Genomic DNA, 15,066 nt, shown 5'->3' with positions numbered 1-15,066 from the left:
GTTTGAGTCTGTTGCCATTTTGCAAAATGTAAGATATTTAAGTTTCAAATTTAATTTGTCCGTTATTGATTAACAAACTAAGCTGTATAAAAGTAACTGATTCATAAAAATAATATAATTTAATTATAATAGTTTCAGTAAATTAGTTGACCTTATTTCATTAAAATAAATGCTACATCTAATATCTATCATATGAGATTCTAAGGTATGATGTGGCTGTCAAATTTAAAAAGATAATAATATAGTTACCTGATATTTTGGCGAATATATGTAAGTTTTTAATTCCATTCTATTAAATGCAAATGTTATAGTCGAAGTGCATCTACAACAGGGAAATAAAATGAGCAAAATAAGCATTTATACACTTTCGAATACATATGTCATAAATAATCATTAATTAGAAGTTATTTCCTAGTGTTGTTTGTAATCCAATTAAATATAGGAAGAAGCACATAAAACAGAAATTTTAGTACTTACTCTTCAAGCTCATATCTGCTATTCTGAAATAAAAAAAGAAAGCAAAAAATCATAACTTATGCAAATGGCACTTATTTCTCAGAAAAATATCAAAAGACTTGATATTCATAATCCATTACTCTCTTCTTCAAACAGATTTAGAAATCAAGAAATTTAACCAATGTACAAGAATGATTACATGTGCCGAGCACGCACGCATATACAGAGCATATAATACAATTCCTAAACAGTGAAATAACGTTTGAGTGCGGAAAGTTAGAGTTCTAAAAGTTGTGTATAGTTAAAGTAAAGTGTTTGTTCTGTATCGTCTAAGTGCGACTGCAAAGCTGTTAGAGAGGAATTTCGGAAGTTAGCAAATCTGTCATGAAAACTGTGAGAGGTAGAGAAAAAGTTTAATAACAAAAGTATGAGCATTACAGTTTGATTATAAAATAACGCCCTACTTTCACCAATAATTTGAACAGAAGTCCTGAAATGGATCCCTCGGTCTTGACGACGTATAAGTAACTTATGATAATGTAAAGTCTTTAAACGGAACTTCATTTCATATTTCATCAAGAAGCAAAGCTTTGCAATTAGAGAAAGTGTCTCAGAGGGCTTGTCGACTGGATCTTTGAATCTAAAAATAGTTAGTTAAACATAGTTATTAGTTAGTTATTCTTACGTACGGGTACTGCAAGATAGTTCTTTTGCACAACGAAATGTGGTCCACGAGCAAGAGAGGCAGCATGGCGCTCATACTGCTACAGTTAATATCATCAATATTGTTCTCCGGTTTAGAGAAACAGAGAACACTGCAAATCAACCGACACTTGCAAGTGCACTCATGTTTTATCTAAACTGATCTAGCATATATAGGAAGAAGTTATTTGGCTGTTTGAGCTACCAAATTAAAATTAGTATTTCTATATTTCGCTAGCAAATTGCAGTAAGTAAGAGATAATTAATGAGCCTAACGAAGATATTTCACGATTCGGAGCTTAAGACTGATGTTCTACTTGTTAGTGATTATTCGCGTGGATCTTCAATGTAAAATGAATAGGCTCTTTTTATCGAAAAAAAAAATGCTAGAAATAGTGGACTAATTTGAAAACATTAATATTGATAATACAACAGCAAAGAAAAATTCACATGTGGGCGAAATATTAAAATTGTCATAAAAGTCAAACAAATGCTTTTATTGGCTTACGCCACTTATGGTGGACTTCACAAATCTTATCTCCTGAATACTGGAAGTTTAGAGGCAATTCATGCTACCAGGCTTAGTAAATGAATTATTTAGTAATGTCAACAATTTATAAATTTTTTCTTTTTTTTTTTTAATAGAAGAATTAGAAATGAATCAGAAAAATTCTTGAGTTTCGTTAAATAAACGAAAAATTATTAGAAAGTCAAGACAAATGTGCACGTCTTCGATAACACGGCGCTTAAATGAAATCAGTTTTCTGCACTTGGAATAATCATTTTGCAGATACTTGAAACATAACTATGCAATACATCTATTAAAAATATAAGGTATTTCTCGCACCTTCTTGGCATGCCTTCGTGGTGTGGTGGTCTGCACGCTGGGCGCGTACTCCAGAGGTCCGCACTTCGACTCCCGGCGAAGGCGTTCCTAATTTTTCATCTTGCCTGCTTCGAATAACCTACTATAGTGGCGCCCGAACTAAAAGGGTGTTGGGTGATGATTCTCCACGCCCAGGATTTGGCGATTGGGTTTCCCTAAAACTCTAGTCGCCCTTTAAAAAGGGGAGTATGTAAAGTATTTCTCCCGCCTTCTTGGCATGCCTTCATGGTGTGGTGGTCTGCACGCTGGGCGCGTATTCCAGAGATCCGTGGTTCGATTCCCAGGGAAGGCGTTGTTAATTTTTCATCTTGCCTGCTTCCAAAAAAATACCTAATGTCTCTACAATAGGTACTCAAATTAATTGTAATCAATTAAATGAATAAGATAGACCAAAAAAAATGAACCAAGAAGGATGAGACATTTAATCATAATACTTATTAACCTACCCTCACTGAAAGTGAAGCATGTTCTTCAACATCAGTATATATGTCTTCTCGCCTAAAATGAACAAAAAGTCAAAATTTAAATGAAATATATTGCAATGCTAAATAATGCTATAAATCTGTATGTATTGAAATTTCATAGAAAAGAAGTACTTGCACGATACGAAAATAAATATAATAAATTTTCAAAAACGAAAAAAAAAAGTTAATAACATTATAAAATTTCTTTCTTGAATAGTAACGGCCAAGATACTAACATCCTCATGCAGTGTTTACAACAAGATACTAGTAGCTGATCAAAAAAAAAAAAAAAAAAAAAAAAAAAAAACTAAAAACGATAACAAAAGACTTCAGTTAATTTCCATTAAATCATATTAAGGAATTCATGCATAAATATTTAAATACTTCATTAGATACAAATACGACAAGGAAATCTACTCTAAAAGATACATATTCTCTAACTCGCTAGCCCTATTTCTTAAAACTAAGAAAAAAAAGGTTTTTTTTAAAAAAACTGATATAGCATATAGCATGAGGCATAGTTTCTAGCAATTTATTCGACAATATGGGGCCCTAAGCATAGCGTTCGATCTAGTGCTCACTTTATAAAGTATTTTCTCCCTCCCTTACTCATACCTTCATATTGTCACTGGAAACACCTTCGATACGTATTTCGGAAGTCCGGAGTTCGAATCTCAGCGAGGGCACTGTAGATTTCTTTAGTTCCTGACATCAAAAAAATTCAAAGTGACTTTACAAGTGCCCTCCGAAAAACTGGTGATTGATGATTTGTCACCACCAGGATTTAGCAACTGGGTCCCCCGGTAGCCTTTTTTAAATTTCAGTCCCTCCTTTTCGCATGCCTTCGTGGGGTAACTGGAAGTACGCTCGACGTTCCGAAGTTCGAATCCTGGCGAAGGCAATGCACATTTTTCATGTTCCGGCTTCCGTATAACTTAATGACTCTACAATTCATTTTGTTAGGACAGTAAAGAAGGTGAGTAATCTTAGTGGGGATTTAGGGGACTCTAAAATTTGGAGACTTTACTTTCTTACATAGGGAGATTTTGCATAGATGTATTTAAATTTCGATTACAATTAATTACAATTAATGTTACCTCGATCGATATTCTATCCCTTTTACTGCTAATCTTCTTCTTAAATGAATGACCAATTGATTTTCTGTTGCACTGATAACTAACGCAGCTGTGTCAAATTACTATTTTTTTAGTTATTGTCCTCTCCAAGCAAGTGATTAAAAATAAATATATATGTATACATCTGGGAATACAGTATTGAGCAATATATTAACCTTTATCAGTTTTTTATTTTGCTGACATGTTTTCTTAAAAAGCCAAATATTTTGAATCATTAGCTGGCGCTGAAATACACAGGTTTACTGGTTTATATATAAATACGTTAAATTACTATACCACTCATGTATCATACATATTATGTAATAAAAATTTAAGTGATGAAGTCGAAGAAGAGGGCGTTATAGAGCTGATGATATTTCTGACAATAATCTTTCTTCTAGATCATCTTAAGCAGATTCGTACAATAAACATAATGAAGCAATACCAGGCCGAAACGAGAACACGTGCTGTTAAATGATTTCAAGCATATATTCCACTTATTTACAGAAATGCGATTTATGATAAAGAGAAAGGCTTCAAACTATGTGTTTAGAAAGTTGCAACTAACTCACACACACACGAATATATATAACACGTATATATAATTAACACATTAAACAAAAAATTCAAAAATGTAAAATGGACCTGTGTATCAAAGTCAAAATCAAGCTTTAACGCATCTAAGATTGAAATATAAATTTAATTCATAATTATTGGCGATTTTATAATAAAGGACCTATTTCCTTTGAAAAGTCAGCCTTTTCTATAGAATCAATAATGATTAATTTTATTTTATTTTATTCTGTCACTCTATTTTTTTTTATTGTTCAAATACTTTTTATGAAGTTTTATTTCCATACTTTAAACTCATTTTCCAAAGGAATTAAACTTTTTAGAAGTCTCGAAATTACAATAGTTTTTCACTCTTCACTTCCAAGGTGAGGGTTGATATTGTTACGAAATGTACAGGCGCGGTAAAATGGCTTCCACGCAAAGCAGGTTTAGGGTTGCCATAAAATGGCAAGGGAAGGCAGGGTTGCCAAGTTTGGAGAAAAAATTGCCGATATACCATGGACGGATGGAAAACCTTCTGGAACGAATTCTTACCGGTTTAGCCCAGAATGTTCTCGAACACCAGTCAAAAGCTATACAAACCCTGCTAGTCCGCAGTCAGTTAGTGTGTCTCGTCTAGCAAGTCAGTCCGTGTGGATTCGATCGAGTTGACAGCCGGGCAGCGAGTGCCGAGTGGATCGTCGAGTGTACCGAAGGAGTCTGTTAGTGTATCGCGGTCGTCGAGAGACCGTGTTGAGCTCCGGAAACGACTGAACCGAAGAGTCGGGAGCTGTGCTCGTGTGTCATCGAGTGCATCGCGAGTTGTAGCGTGGAGAGTCTCGAAAGTACGTGGAGTTCCGAGAACGACCGAGCAGAGTCGGGAGCTGTACTCTGGTGATTTGTGGGAAGCTGTCTCCAACGTTAGTGCCTGACAGAGTGAAGGCTGTGTCGCTGATTGTTCCAGCGTATTTATTGTAGATCTTCGATGACTTCAAAAAGTGGTTTGGAGCAGTCCTGACAACACTGGCCAATAAAGTGTGTTTCGATACTTCATCAAGTACTATTGTCATTATTCACTCCAAATCCGTACGAACCCTGTACGAACGTGAAGGAAGAAAATAACGTAACTGGTGTCAGAAAAAAAACGCAATAATATAAATAATTAAAATTTATATATACGTATGTTTATCTGCATATTTATGTGCCGAGTGACCCAAAGTCCGCTAACATTTGAAAATTCAATAATTCACAGAATAATGTAGATAGAGAGATACAAACACTGACACATATGTTTTAAATGACATGGAGTTTTACTGTAAGCAAAAGGAGGCCAACAAAATTTCAGTCACGCCGCATGAGAATCGTGTATGGAATGCTGTAGTGAGAGAAGGAATCAGTCCCTTCATAACTTTGCCACATTTCTATCTTCGCCTCCAAATGTTGGTCACGGTGTGATGTGGGCAAGGAGGTTAGAATACATGGAGATGCCCTGCGCGCAGTCCAAGTGAAGCCAAAAAGTGGGGGAAAGCATGCCCTTAGTAGTCGTGGCTTTAGAAAGATTGACGAGCTCTTCAGCCAATGAGGCAGAACCTAGCCACACTCAGTTTCGTAAATTAAAGACCGTGGATTCTTCGCGCGCTTTTTCCTTCACTTTTCCCCGCCATTTCATTTTATTTCTACATTTTCTATCATCTTGTAGACGGCTGCAATATTGTTCCGAGAAGCAATTTTTATTCCTGCCAAAATGGTAAATTCCTGCGTCGCTTTCGGCTGTACAAATAGAAGAATAGCAGGATCCGCTATTACATTTCACAGGTAAATATTCTTTTAACATATATACTATCATTTATTTAATTATACTTTGCTCAAAGTTAGATAAAAGTTTGCTGTGCATGTTTAAAACATATCCAAGGAAACGGCTGCAAGTGCTGATAATTGTATCAATTCTAATCATTATCAGGATATGCAGAGGGAAAATATATGTACAAAGGGACTGATTCCATTAAATGAGAAATGCATTATGTAATTACATGCTGTCATTAATGAATGCTAGCAATAAAGGTATTGTGAAAATAAATAAATAAATACTCAAACCATTAATTGATTATATTTTAGTTATTCTAAATATATACAGGTATAATTCTCAATTTTCCATGTTAGAAATACTACTTACGTTTTGAAAAATATTAAATTGCATGAACAATGATAAAAAATAATATTTAAATTCTGCATTGTTATTTTTAAAACTCCCACAAATTTCACCCCAAATTAAATCCTGTTATTAAATATTTACTTGAACAGAAAATAAAATTAAATACATAAAATATGACTTGTAATATAATATGATCACACCTTTAAAATAACGCGTTTTCTTTTCCAGGATGAGCTGACCACTCCCCCTTCCCTTGTTTACTTACCGTTTTGCTTTTACAACTCAGTTAATTACGAGTATAATACTCAAACCATTAATTGAAGAAAAATCTGAGAATTATAGATGTTTCTTCGCGCACGTCACACCGAGAAAATACTCAAACTCTTTTCTGACGGCTTTTCAAACGCACATTTCAATTATTCTACTTATTTATGCATGTTAAAAAAACATTCTTTTATATGGAAATGAAATCCGAAATGTAGACATTATTTCAATGTAACCATTCAGTACCTTATAACCCTCTCACGTCTTCACATAAGAAATCAGAAAACACACTCAAAACTTCAAACAAGCTGACGTTTAACCTCACTTCATATAGTAAGGGAAGCGTTTTCTTGCCCTCACGAGGCGTGGCTTATTTGCTTCCCCCGGCTTCACTCTCCTCGTATTGCGACAGCAGAGACGCCATCTCCATCTATTCTAACCTCCTTGGATGTGGGTTTATCATGTCAATCGTGATCGGACCCTTTTCCTTTGAGGAGATGCGTGGTTCTCATATTCAAACTGTCAGTGTGACGGGTAAGGTAAAGGTAAAGGTCAGTTTACACCTGTCGGAGCGAGTCGCTCGTTACGATTACTTTGACAGTGTAAACGCTCACTTCGACGGAGTAGAAACGTAGCGGAGATGAGTCAGCGCTTCCGTTTCTACTTTGAACCTGTTGAAAAATCTATCCGGGCATTTAGTCCGAGCAGCGTTCGCAGGGACGGTGAGTTTTATAATGCCGAGATGTAAAGCGATAGCCAAACCATTCTACAAGCATCCTACATGATGATGCAATAAATATATGATATTGTAAAATATAAAAATAAAAATGGAATTATGAAAAAAATAAAAATAAAAAAAATCTGAAATGTTTCAGATTTTAAATTACATCCAAAGGGGCGTTTTTTAACATTTTGTGTGTTACCTTTCTTTATTAAACATCATGTTCCTCGCACTTAAACCATAAGATCCAGTGCAACAGCAATATCGCAAAATAGTTTTAAAACGAGCATATCTTTAGAATTTCCGATACAGAGACTCACGCGCTGGAGATAAAAATGTTTTTTCTGCACAACGTTGCCATTTGAAATCCTTGAGTTTGTTAATCAAAAATTCGTCAAAGTTTTAAAAAATAGGAAATCGATCATCAAACAAATTTCAAATTTCAAATTTGGTCTTCCACATGCTCATATTCGTTGGAGGATTACGTTATTCAAAATTCGATGACTCTATGTACCGTTGTTTTATCACAATACGAGAAATATACATACATTTATGCAGATTTTTCATTATTTAATTTCTTCAAATATAATGCAGGACTCTAACATTTTGTGGCAACAGTTTGAAAAGTGAACCGACGTTTATGAGTCCGACGCAAAATGCCAAAACGAAACTAACAGTCCTTCGGGATTCAAATCCCTTTGGACTAATAAATAGATCTGTTTTATTGTGGATATTTAAATTTCTTGCTTTGTATAAAAGCATTCTGGGCTATAATTCGTTACAATTCAGCTTGGATGTGTGAGTGTATTAAGGTTTATATAAATTATGCTAGATGAATTCTAATCTTCTTAAACTATCCGTTTTAGCATTTTAAAAGTAAAATATAATCACTATATTTAACCATTATTAATTTTGTTGATATCACTTTGTGTGTTGTCCAGAAACACAATTTAAGTAGGATCCAAAAGTAAGAATTTGAGATAAATATCTTCCTGTTGGAACTATGTCATAATATACATATTCTTTTACCTGTGGTAATATATGTAATGCTCCTAAGTTTTTTGCTACTTATTTATTTAAGATTTTCTGAATAATTAGGTAGATATTATACATTTTACTTCTGCCGTTGCTTTGAATAAATATTTTATGTGTTAATTTTGCATTCTTCTCTAGAAATAACACAGTTCCAGTCAGAACTCTGCATAATTAATTACATGCACGGAGAGCTATTGATTCTGTGGATTCTGGATGAATAAATATATTCTCTCTATTAACAAATAATAAAACACATTATTACTTTTACATTATTTTGTAAATGATTAATTAGATGTAAATAAACAGTTGTATATAGTAGAAAAACTTCGTTAAATTGAATTTCAGTAACCACAGTTGACTAAATAACTTCTCTCAAACTGAGTTTCGTTTAAATTCTTCTATCTGATATGCAATAACGTTTTTGTAACTTTAGACATTCTCGTCCGAAATTCATTTAATAGTTCATTCGATACTCCTAATTCATCGCGGCAAGCTACCCAGTCACGTACCCATTTCCTTTTCTTCTTCTTTTTTTTCCCTCGTAAGAGCAGAAATTAATTTGTTTGAAACTGCTTCCCAGACTTCAAGCACTGCAGCCCAAAAAAATCTATGTATGTTCAATGCATATTCTTTCCTGCAGCTGTCACGTCGGTATCCATTTCGTAAACAAACGGAGGCGAGTTGTCAGTCCACTCTGATTGGTGTAAACAATCTATCAGAGTACAAGTCCGTTCACTCGGTTCGAAACGCACGGACGAGCGACTCGCTACAAGCGGCTCTGACAGATGTAAACTTGCCTTAAAGGTAAAAGTATGGGGGACACAAGCGATGTACCATAGGTCAACTGGTAATGCCTTCCCATACTAACTCTTTGAGAGAAAAAAAGGGGGGTAGTGAGAGGTATGCTACTGTGTTACAGAATCGCGTCATCCCTAGTCTGGCACATGAATACCTGTTAGAAGGCATGACTTTTATAGATGGCGCTCCACCCAATATTGCTACACATGTGAAAGTTCTCTTGCACACATAGTTTGGTGAGGATCGCTTGCTGAGTCGGCACTTCTGTCATACTTGACCTCTCAGGCCCCCAGATCTTAATCCGTGGGATTATTGGCTGTGGGGTTACTTGAAATTTCAAGTCTACCGCAATCGTACGACTTCATTAGGAATGCTAAATGACATCATACGACGGCAGTTTCTGACCAGATAACCTACATATACATCATTATACCTACATATATGCTGTATAGTGAACCTACATATACATCATTATACCTACATATATGCTGTATAGTGAACCTATATATACATCATTATACCTACATATATGCTGCTACATATATGCTATTCACAACATTGTCCCTCGACTACGGGTATTATTGATGAAAGACGGCCGACATGTTAAACATCTGTTATAAAGAACATAGTTTTGCTAAATAATAATTGTTATGCTAATTATTGCTTTTATTATCATATGAAGCGCCATCTGTTGGCAGTTTTAAGCACTTCTCTCTGCATACATTATTCAGTCAGTTATTGAATTTTCAAATGTTAACGGACTTTTGGTCATCCCAATGTATTTATATATATATCGGAGAGAGGAATAAAATCTAGCTATAGGTAGACTTCATGACATTTTAACCCAAAAAATTAAGACGATATAATAATGAATTTAATTTTAGAAATTTCAGAAGCCGAAGGAGCTTTTAGGGAACAAATATTATGAGGTTTCATTTATAGACTTGACTACTGCATTAAGATATACAATGGTGTGCAAAAATTAAGGACGAGACGGTTTTTTCAATATAACTTTGTACAAAAGCTTTCCAAATCAACACATTTAATACGTAAAATCCCCAATACGTAAGGACATGAGTAATGTAAGCTACATTTACTAAAAGAGAAATCAGAGGGATAAAAAGAAGCTTTATTGAAAAAGTAGCATGGAGCGCAATGCGACTGAAGGCCGAAACATCCCTGTGATGGGTGTCCATCAAGAAACATCCGGTCTTTAATAGGGGATATGATCTCCCCTGACTGCTAGGCAGGTTTCACAGCGTCTGCCCATGCTGAGAATGAGGGTGTGAATGAGTTGTTGAGGCATTGCTGCCCATTCGTCTTGCAGCCCCAATCGAAGCTCCGGAATTGTTACTGGTGGTAAGGAACGAGCTGCCAAGAGTCTAGAAAATCCCATACATGCTCGATGGGATTGAGATCCGGAGATCGTGCCGGCCAATCCATACGTTCAATATCCTCACTCTCTAAGAGCTGTTCGGCAGCTACTGTGCGATGACATGGTGCATTGTCGTCCATGAAAAGGAACTGCGGACCCATAGCGCATCTAAAAAGACGCACATATGGAAGAAGAATCTCGTTACAATAACGGGTCCCGTTGACTGAACCTGCGTCGAAGATGTGAAGGTCTGTACGACTACCAAACATGATGCCTCCCCAAACGAGAACACCGCCACCTCCATACTTGTCCCTTTCAATGATGTTCGAAGGATGATTGCGGCTTTCCCGCTCTCTCCAGATGAGTATGCGATGAGAGTCGCTACTCAGACTGAATCTGCTCTCATCTGTAAGGAGTACTCGTCCCCATTCATTGTCTCTCCGATTCCGGTGTTCCCGGCAACACAGAGAACGCCTTCTCCGATGGGCAGGCGTTAGAGGTACACACCGTACAGGGCGTCGTGCAAACAGATCACCACCGTGCAGTCTTCTGGCCATGGTAAAACGCGATATCTGTCGTCCAGTCGCCTGTGTCGTGTGTCTAGCGATTTCTCCCGCTTCTGCCGCCTGTTTCTTCTGGCCTGTAAGGCAATATACCGGTCATCTGCGGGTGTGGTTCCTCGTGGACGACCACTACTAAACCCCCGGATAGCTGTTCCTGTAGTTTGAAATTGTCTCCAAAGTCGTGAAACGATGCTGTGAGCAATTCCGAACTCTGCAGCCACACTTGTCACACTGCGGCCTTCCTCCAAGTTCCCAATGATTCGACCTCGGGTAAAAGCATCCAAATGTCGTCTAACAGATTGATTATTCCCCATTTCACGCTGAGGCAGCAACTCGGTGTGATTTTAACTGCTATACGGCGTGCAATCTCTTTGCCAGAAATACTGATCTTACACCGACAACATGCTTTATACCACTCAGACACTCCCCCATTACGTCTACCTGCATATCTGCGCATGTGCTACTGTACATCACCTTACTTAATCTCCTGATTTGTCTTTCTGTTCGCTCTGCCTGTTCGTTCAATTGATACGCTAATTTTTCGACGTCGTCCTTAATTTTTGCACACCAGTGTATATTTCAATCCACAACAACGATTTGACCGCTTATTATCAGCTTTAAAAATAATAATATTTGGATTATATTATATTTTACGTGAGAGAGTATCACCTTTTTGATTAAGATCAAAACAGAATAATTTACTACTGAAGCTAATAATTTCTCTGCAGACTATACGGAATATTTCTGAAAGATTTAAAATAAGTATCTAAATTTCATAATGCCCCATGAAAGTTTACCCCATACTGAATTATCGCAACATATTCGAGTGGAATTTACTTTCGTTTACTTAAGGAGACTAATATTTCAAACTACAGTTAGGTTTCATTGCTTCTGAATGGAGACATAAAATTTGAAATTAATTAATTAAGATCGATTAAGTATTGATTCTATTCAAATAAAAATCGGTTTTGGTTTTAAGCCGTTAGTGATGAACTTATTTTTTATTTCGCATGAATATTGAGATTTGTTGGGAGAGGAGACTTTAATTTACTCACTCGCAGGCTCTAGAACAAAAACTTTCACATTTTTCTGTATATTTTCGACCACCGACAGCTGTAGGAAAACAAAAATAATACAAATTAGAATAGTAAAATCCTCAAAGCATGAATAATTTAAATTTCACAGTTCTTAACTTTTATTATTTAATTTCAGTCTACTTACGATGTTTACATATTGGTGCAACATTGGGATAAGTTATGAAGAATGGATCCACGCAATGTGCATCTTCTACAGATGCATTGTAAAGACATTCTTCCCTACATTGCTAAAGGGTATAATGAAATTATATATTAAGATATTTTTTTTCTATTTAAAAGTGTTATTAAGCATTTTTATTTAAAATACTAGCAATCATTGATGCAAATATAAGATTATTAAAGAATATTCTTTATTATGTAATACCGTTCTTTATAATGTATATGGAAGTTAAGTAAAATTGGTTTTCTATGTACATTCAAAACAACTACTCTATCGAAAATGGCCTCCAAAGAAAACGAAAACACAAACAAAAATAAACGCCATTTCTGTTTATTAATATTAGCAAAAGTAGTTCAGTTTAAAAAAATCTAACGTGCACATCATATGACTTCCTTGCACGGAGCATTAAATTACACGCATTTCTTCTTGCATTTCATTTAAACATATTGGGTTGAATTAAATCTACTTCGTCGATAGCGCATAAACCACAATAGAATAAACTATATTTGTTTACCACAGCGACAATCTGGCGCTAGCTTGACTTAATAGTGTTACATTTAGTTCATATTATAAATCACAGATCACAGATCACAGATCATCGTGTAAAAGGCATACTGTTGATGCCTTTACCAGTCTATATTTCCTAAGTTCTTAATAGCATAAAGATGAGAAAAAAAAAAAAAAATTCCGAACAAGCGGAGAGTCTTAAAACACTGCGTGCGGGTCTCATAAGAGAAAGAAATATGACGTCATCTGTTGACTTTAGAATCTTCAGTAATGGCATATCGTTGGAGTGACGTTCATGTGGCGCCATCTGATGCCATGGGATAAGGCAATAGGATAACTCTGAAGAAGTAGATTTTCCTTGAGATAGTTTCTTGAGACAAATTCCATTTTGCATAAATACAGTGAAGAGCATAAAAATAAGTTTCAAAAAAGAGAAACAATTTTGTACAGGTATATGTGGGTAAAAAATTCTATCGGGATTCGAACCAGATATATATTAAATTAGAATGCATATAAATGTATATCATTTGAAGAATTATATAATCGTTGCCACATGTTTTATTCAAATACTACAATAAATCTAAAACGATGTATAAAAGAAATTAAGCAAACAAAACAAAAAAGAAACAGTTTTTGACAGACGATTCAGTATTTCTCATTCAATTAATTCAGTTCTCACTTCCCGACAAGGGAAAAATACATAAGAACTCAAAATATCTATATTAGAAATTACGAAGTAAATCTTAAACACTTATTTCCACGAAAAAATTCCAGAAAGGATTAAGCATGATTTAATTCGCAATAATAAATGAAGGCGTTATCTTAGATGTTGCGAAGCTTAGTCTCTCTAGATTGGCAACAAATCTACAATTCTGCTGCTTCAAATGTAAGCAAACATGTCCGCCATATTATTTAAAAATTATGCTTAACCGCACAAATGAAATGCAAGAAAAATGCGTATAATTTAATATTCCGTACAAGGAAGTCATGTGGTGTACACATCAGATTTTTTCTGAAACAATTGATCTCGTTCATGTTATGTTAACGGCCATCGGGACGAATTTCTTTTAAAAATATGTATCATATTACCCTTAACGTCTAACTAGCATTTTTGTTTTCATGCTAGAGGAGGTTCCATGACATAGTGCAACAATAGTGAAGCAGTTGTTATTTTGGGAATGAAATAATAATATGCAACTACTTTCATAAATAGCAACGAGTAGCATATTCATCAAACTTCAACCGATGTGATTTTGAGCTCTAAAACAGACAATTTGGAGTTTAAAGGACCTCCTGGAAATTTATCTGAAGCCTGGGCTAGCGACGTTAATATATAACACCTCTACAGAAGAACTCAACTCTATTATGCAGGTCTGCTACTCTGAGGTTTCAATTAGAATGAGGAGGACAACATACTGAGCATTTCTAATGACACTCGTGAATCAATATTGCTTTTGTATCAATTTCCACTGTAATTAAGCACCAAACATCAACCTACCAGCAAATTTTTAATTATATATTTTTATACCAAAATAAGTTGCGTTGTTTCATGTGTATTTAAGCAACGTTTTTCAAGTACTTGCGATATATATATGCTATTTCAGACCATTTATTTTATTATAATCTATATCTTTTATTATAATTTATAACTTTAGTTATTCTTGTATACTTTGGTTGTGATAATTTAGAGAAAAAGAATAATAACATATTACAGAAGAATAATTGAATCCAGTAGGGTTTCTCGGTAGAGTAATTTTTTTCGTTTGCAAAATGACAAATTGGTGACAATATTCTGGCTTTGCATCCGAATAACTAGTTGTCGATTTGAGGAGATTCTTCATGCTCCGTTTTGTAGCTTGTTATAAGATGCAAGAATTTTTACTTTTTGCTTAAGATCTGCATTCGTTGCATATAAGCAAATTATCCTTAAATGCCTTCTGCAATTTCAGTGTAATTTCTTCCGAAGACTTCATTTTTTTTACTTTCTTTTGTCTATTTTTATATAAAAAGGAGTACATTTATCACGCATTAGACATATTGTTTTACATGTTAAAAAAGAAGCAAGAGCGACTGCTGTGTATTTTTAAACGAGAGGAATATATATATGATTTAAAAAGACATTATCTTTTTATGTAAGTTATATAAAGAATAAATGTTTTCCATTATAAAGTATTAATAAAGGTAATCTTCATTGTAATAATGACTATCTCCGAGCACAT

General features: G+C 34.9%; 1 protein-coding gene across 2 annotated transcripts in view; it reads right to left on the bottom strand.

The window, feature by feature from the left end:
* LOC118180098 (uncharacterized) overlaps nucleotides 1-15,066 on the bottom strand; it is a 41,751-nt gene that overhangs the window by 2,346 nt on the left and 24,339 nt on the right. The window contains exons 8-12 of one of the 2 annotated variants that reach the window (XM_035349239.2): nucleotides 12,305-12,407; nucleotides 12,139-12,196; nucleotides 2,491-2,542; nucleotides 478-500; nucleotides 250-322 (exon numbers count right to left, since the gene is read on the bottom strand). In XM_035349239.2, the coding sequence (XP_035205130.2) occupies nucleotides 250-322; nucleotides 478-500; nucleotides 2,491-2,542; nucleotides 12,139-12,196; nucleotides 12,305-12,407 (309 nt within the window). The remainder of the gene's footprint in view (nucleotides 1-249; nucleotides 323-477; nucleotides 501-2,490; nucleotides 2,543-12,138; nucleotides 12,197-12,304; nucleotides 12,408-15,066) is intronic. The other variant, XM_085826066.1, reaches the window with a different exon arrangement.

This window comes from Stegodyphus dumicola, chromosome 10 (genome assembly GCF_044657685.1).
Source record: "Stegodyphus dumicola isolate Sdum_Otavi_A_Nest chromosome 10, ASM4465768v1".
In the NCBI taxonomy this organism is placed as follows: Eukaryota; Metazoa; Arthropoda; class Arachnida; order Araneae; family Eresidae; genus Stegodyphus; species Stegodyphus dumicola.
This window is presented reverse-complemented; position numbering and strand designations above follow the sequence as displayed.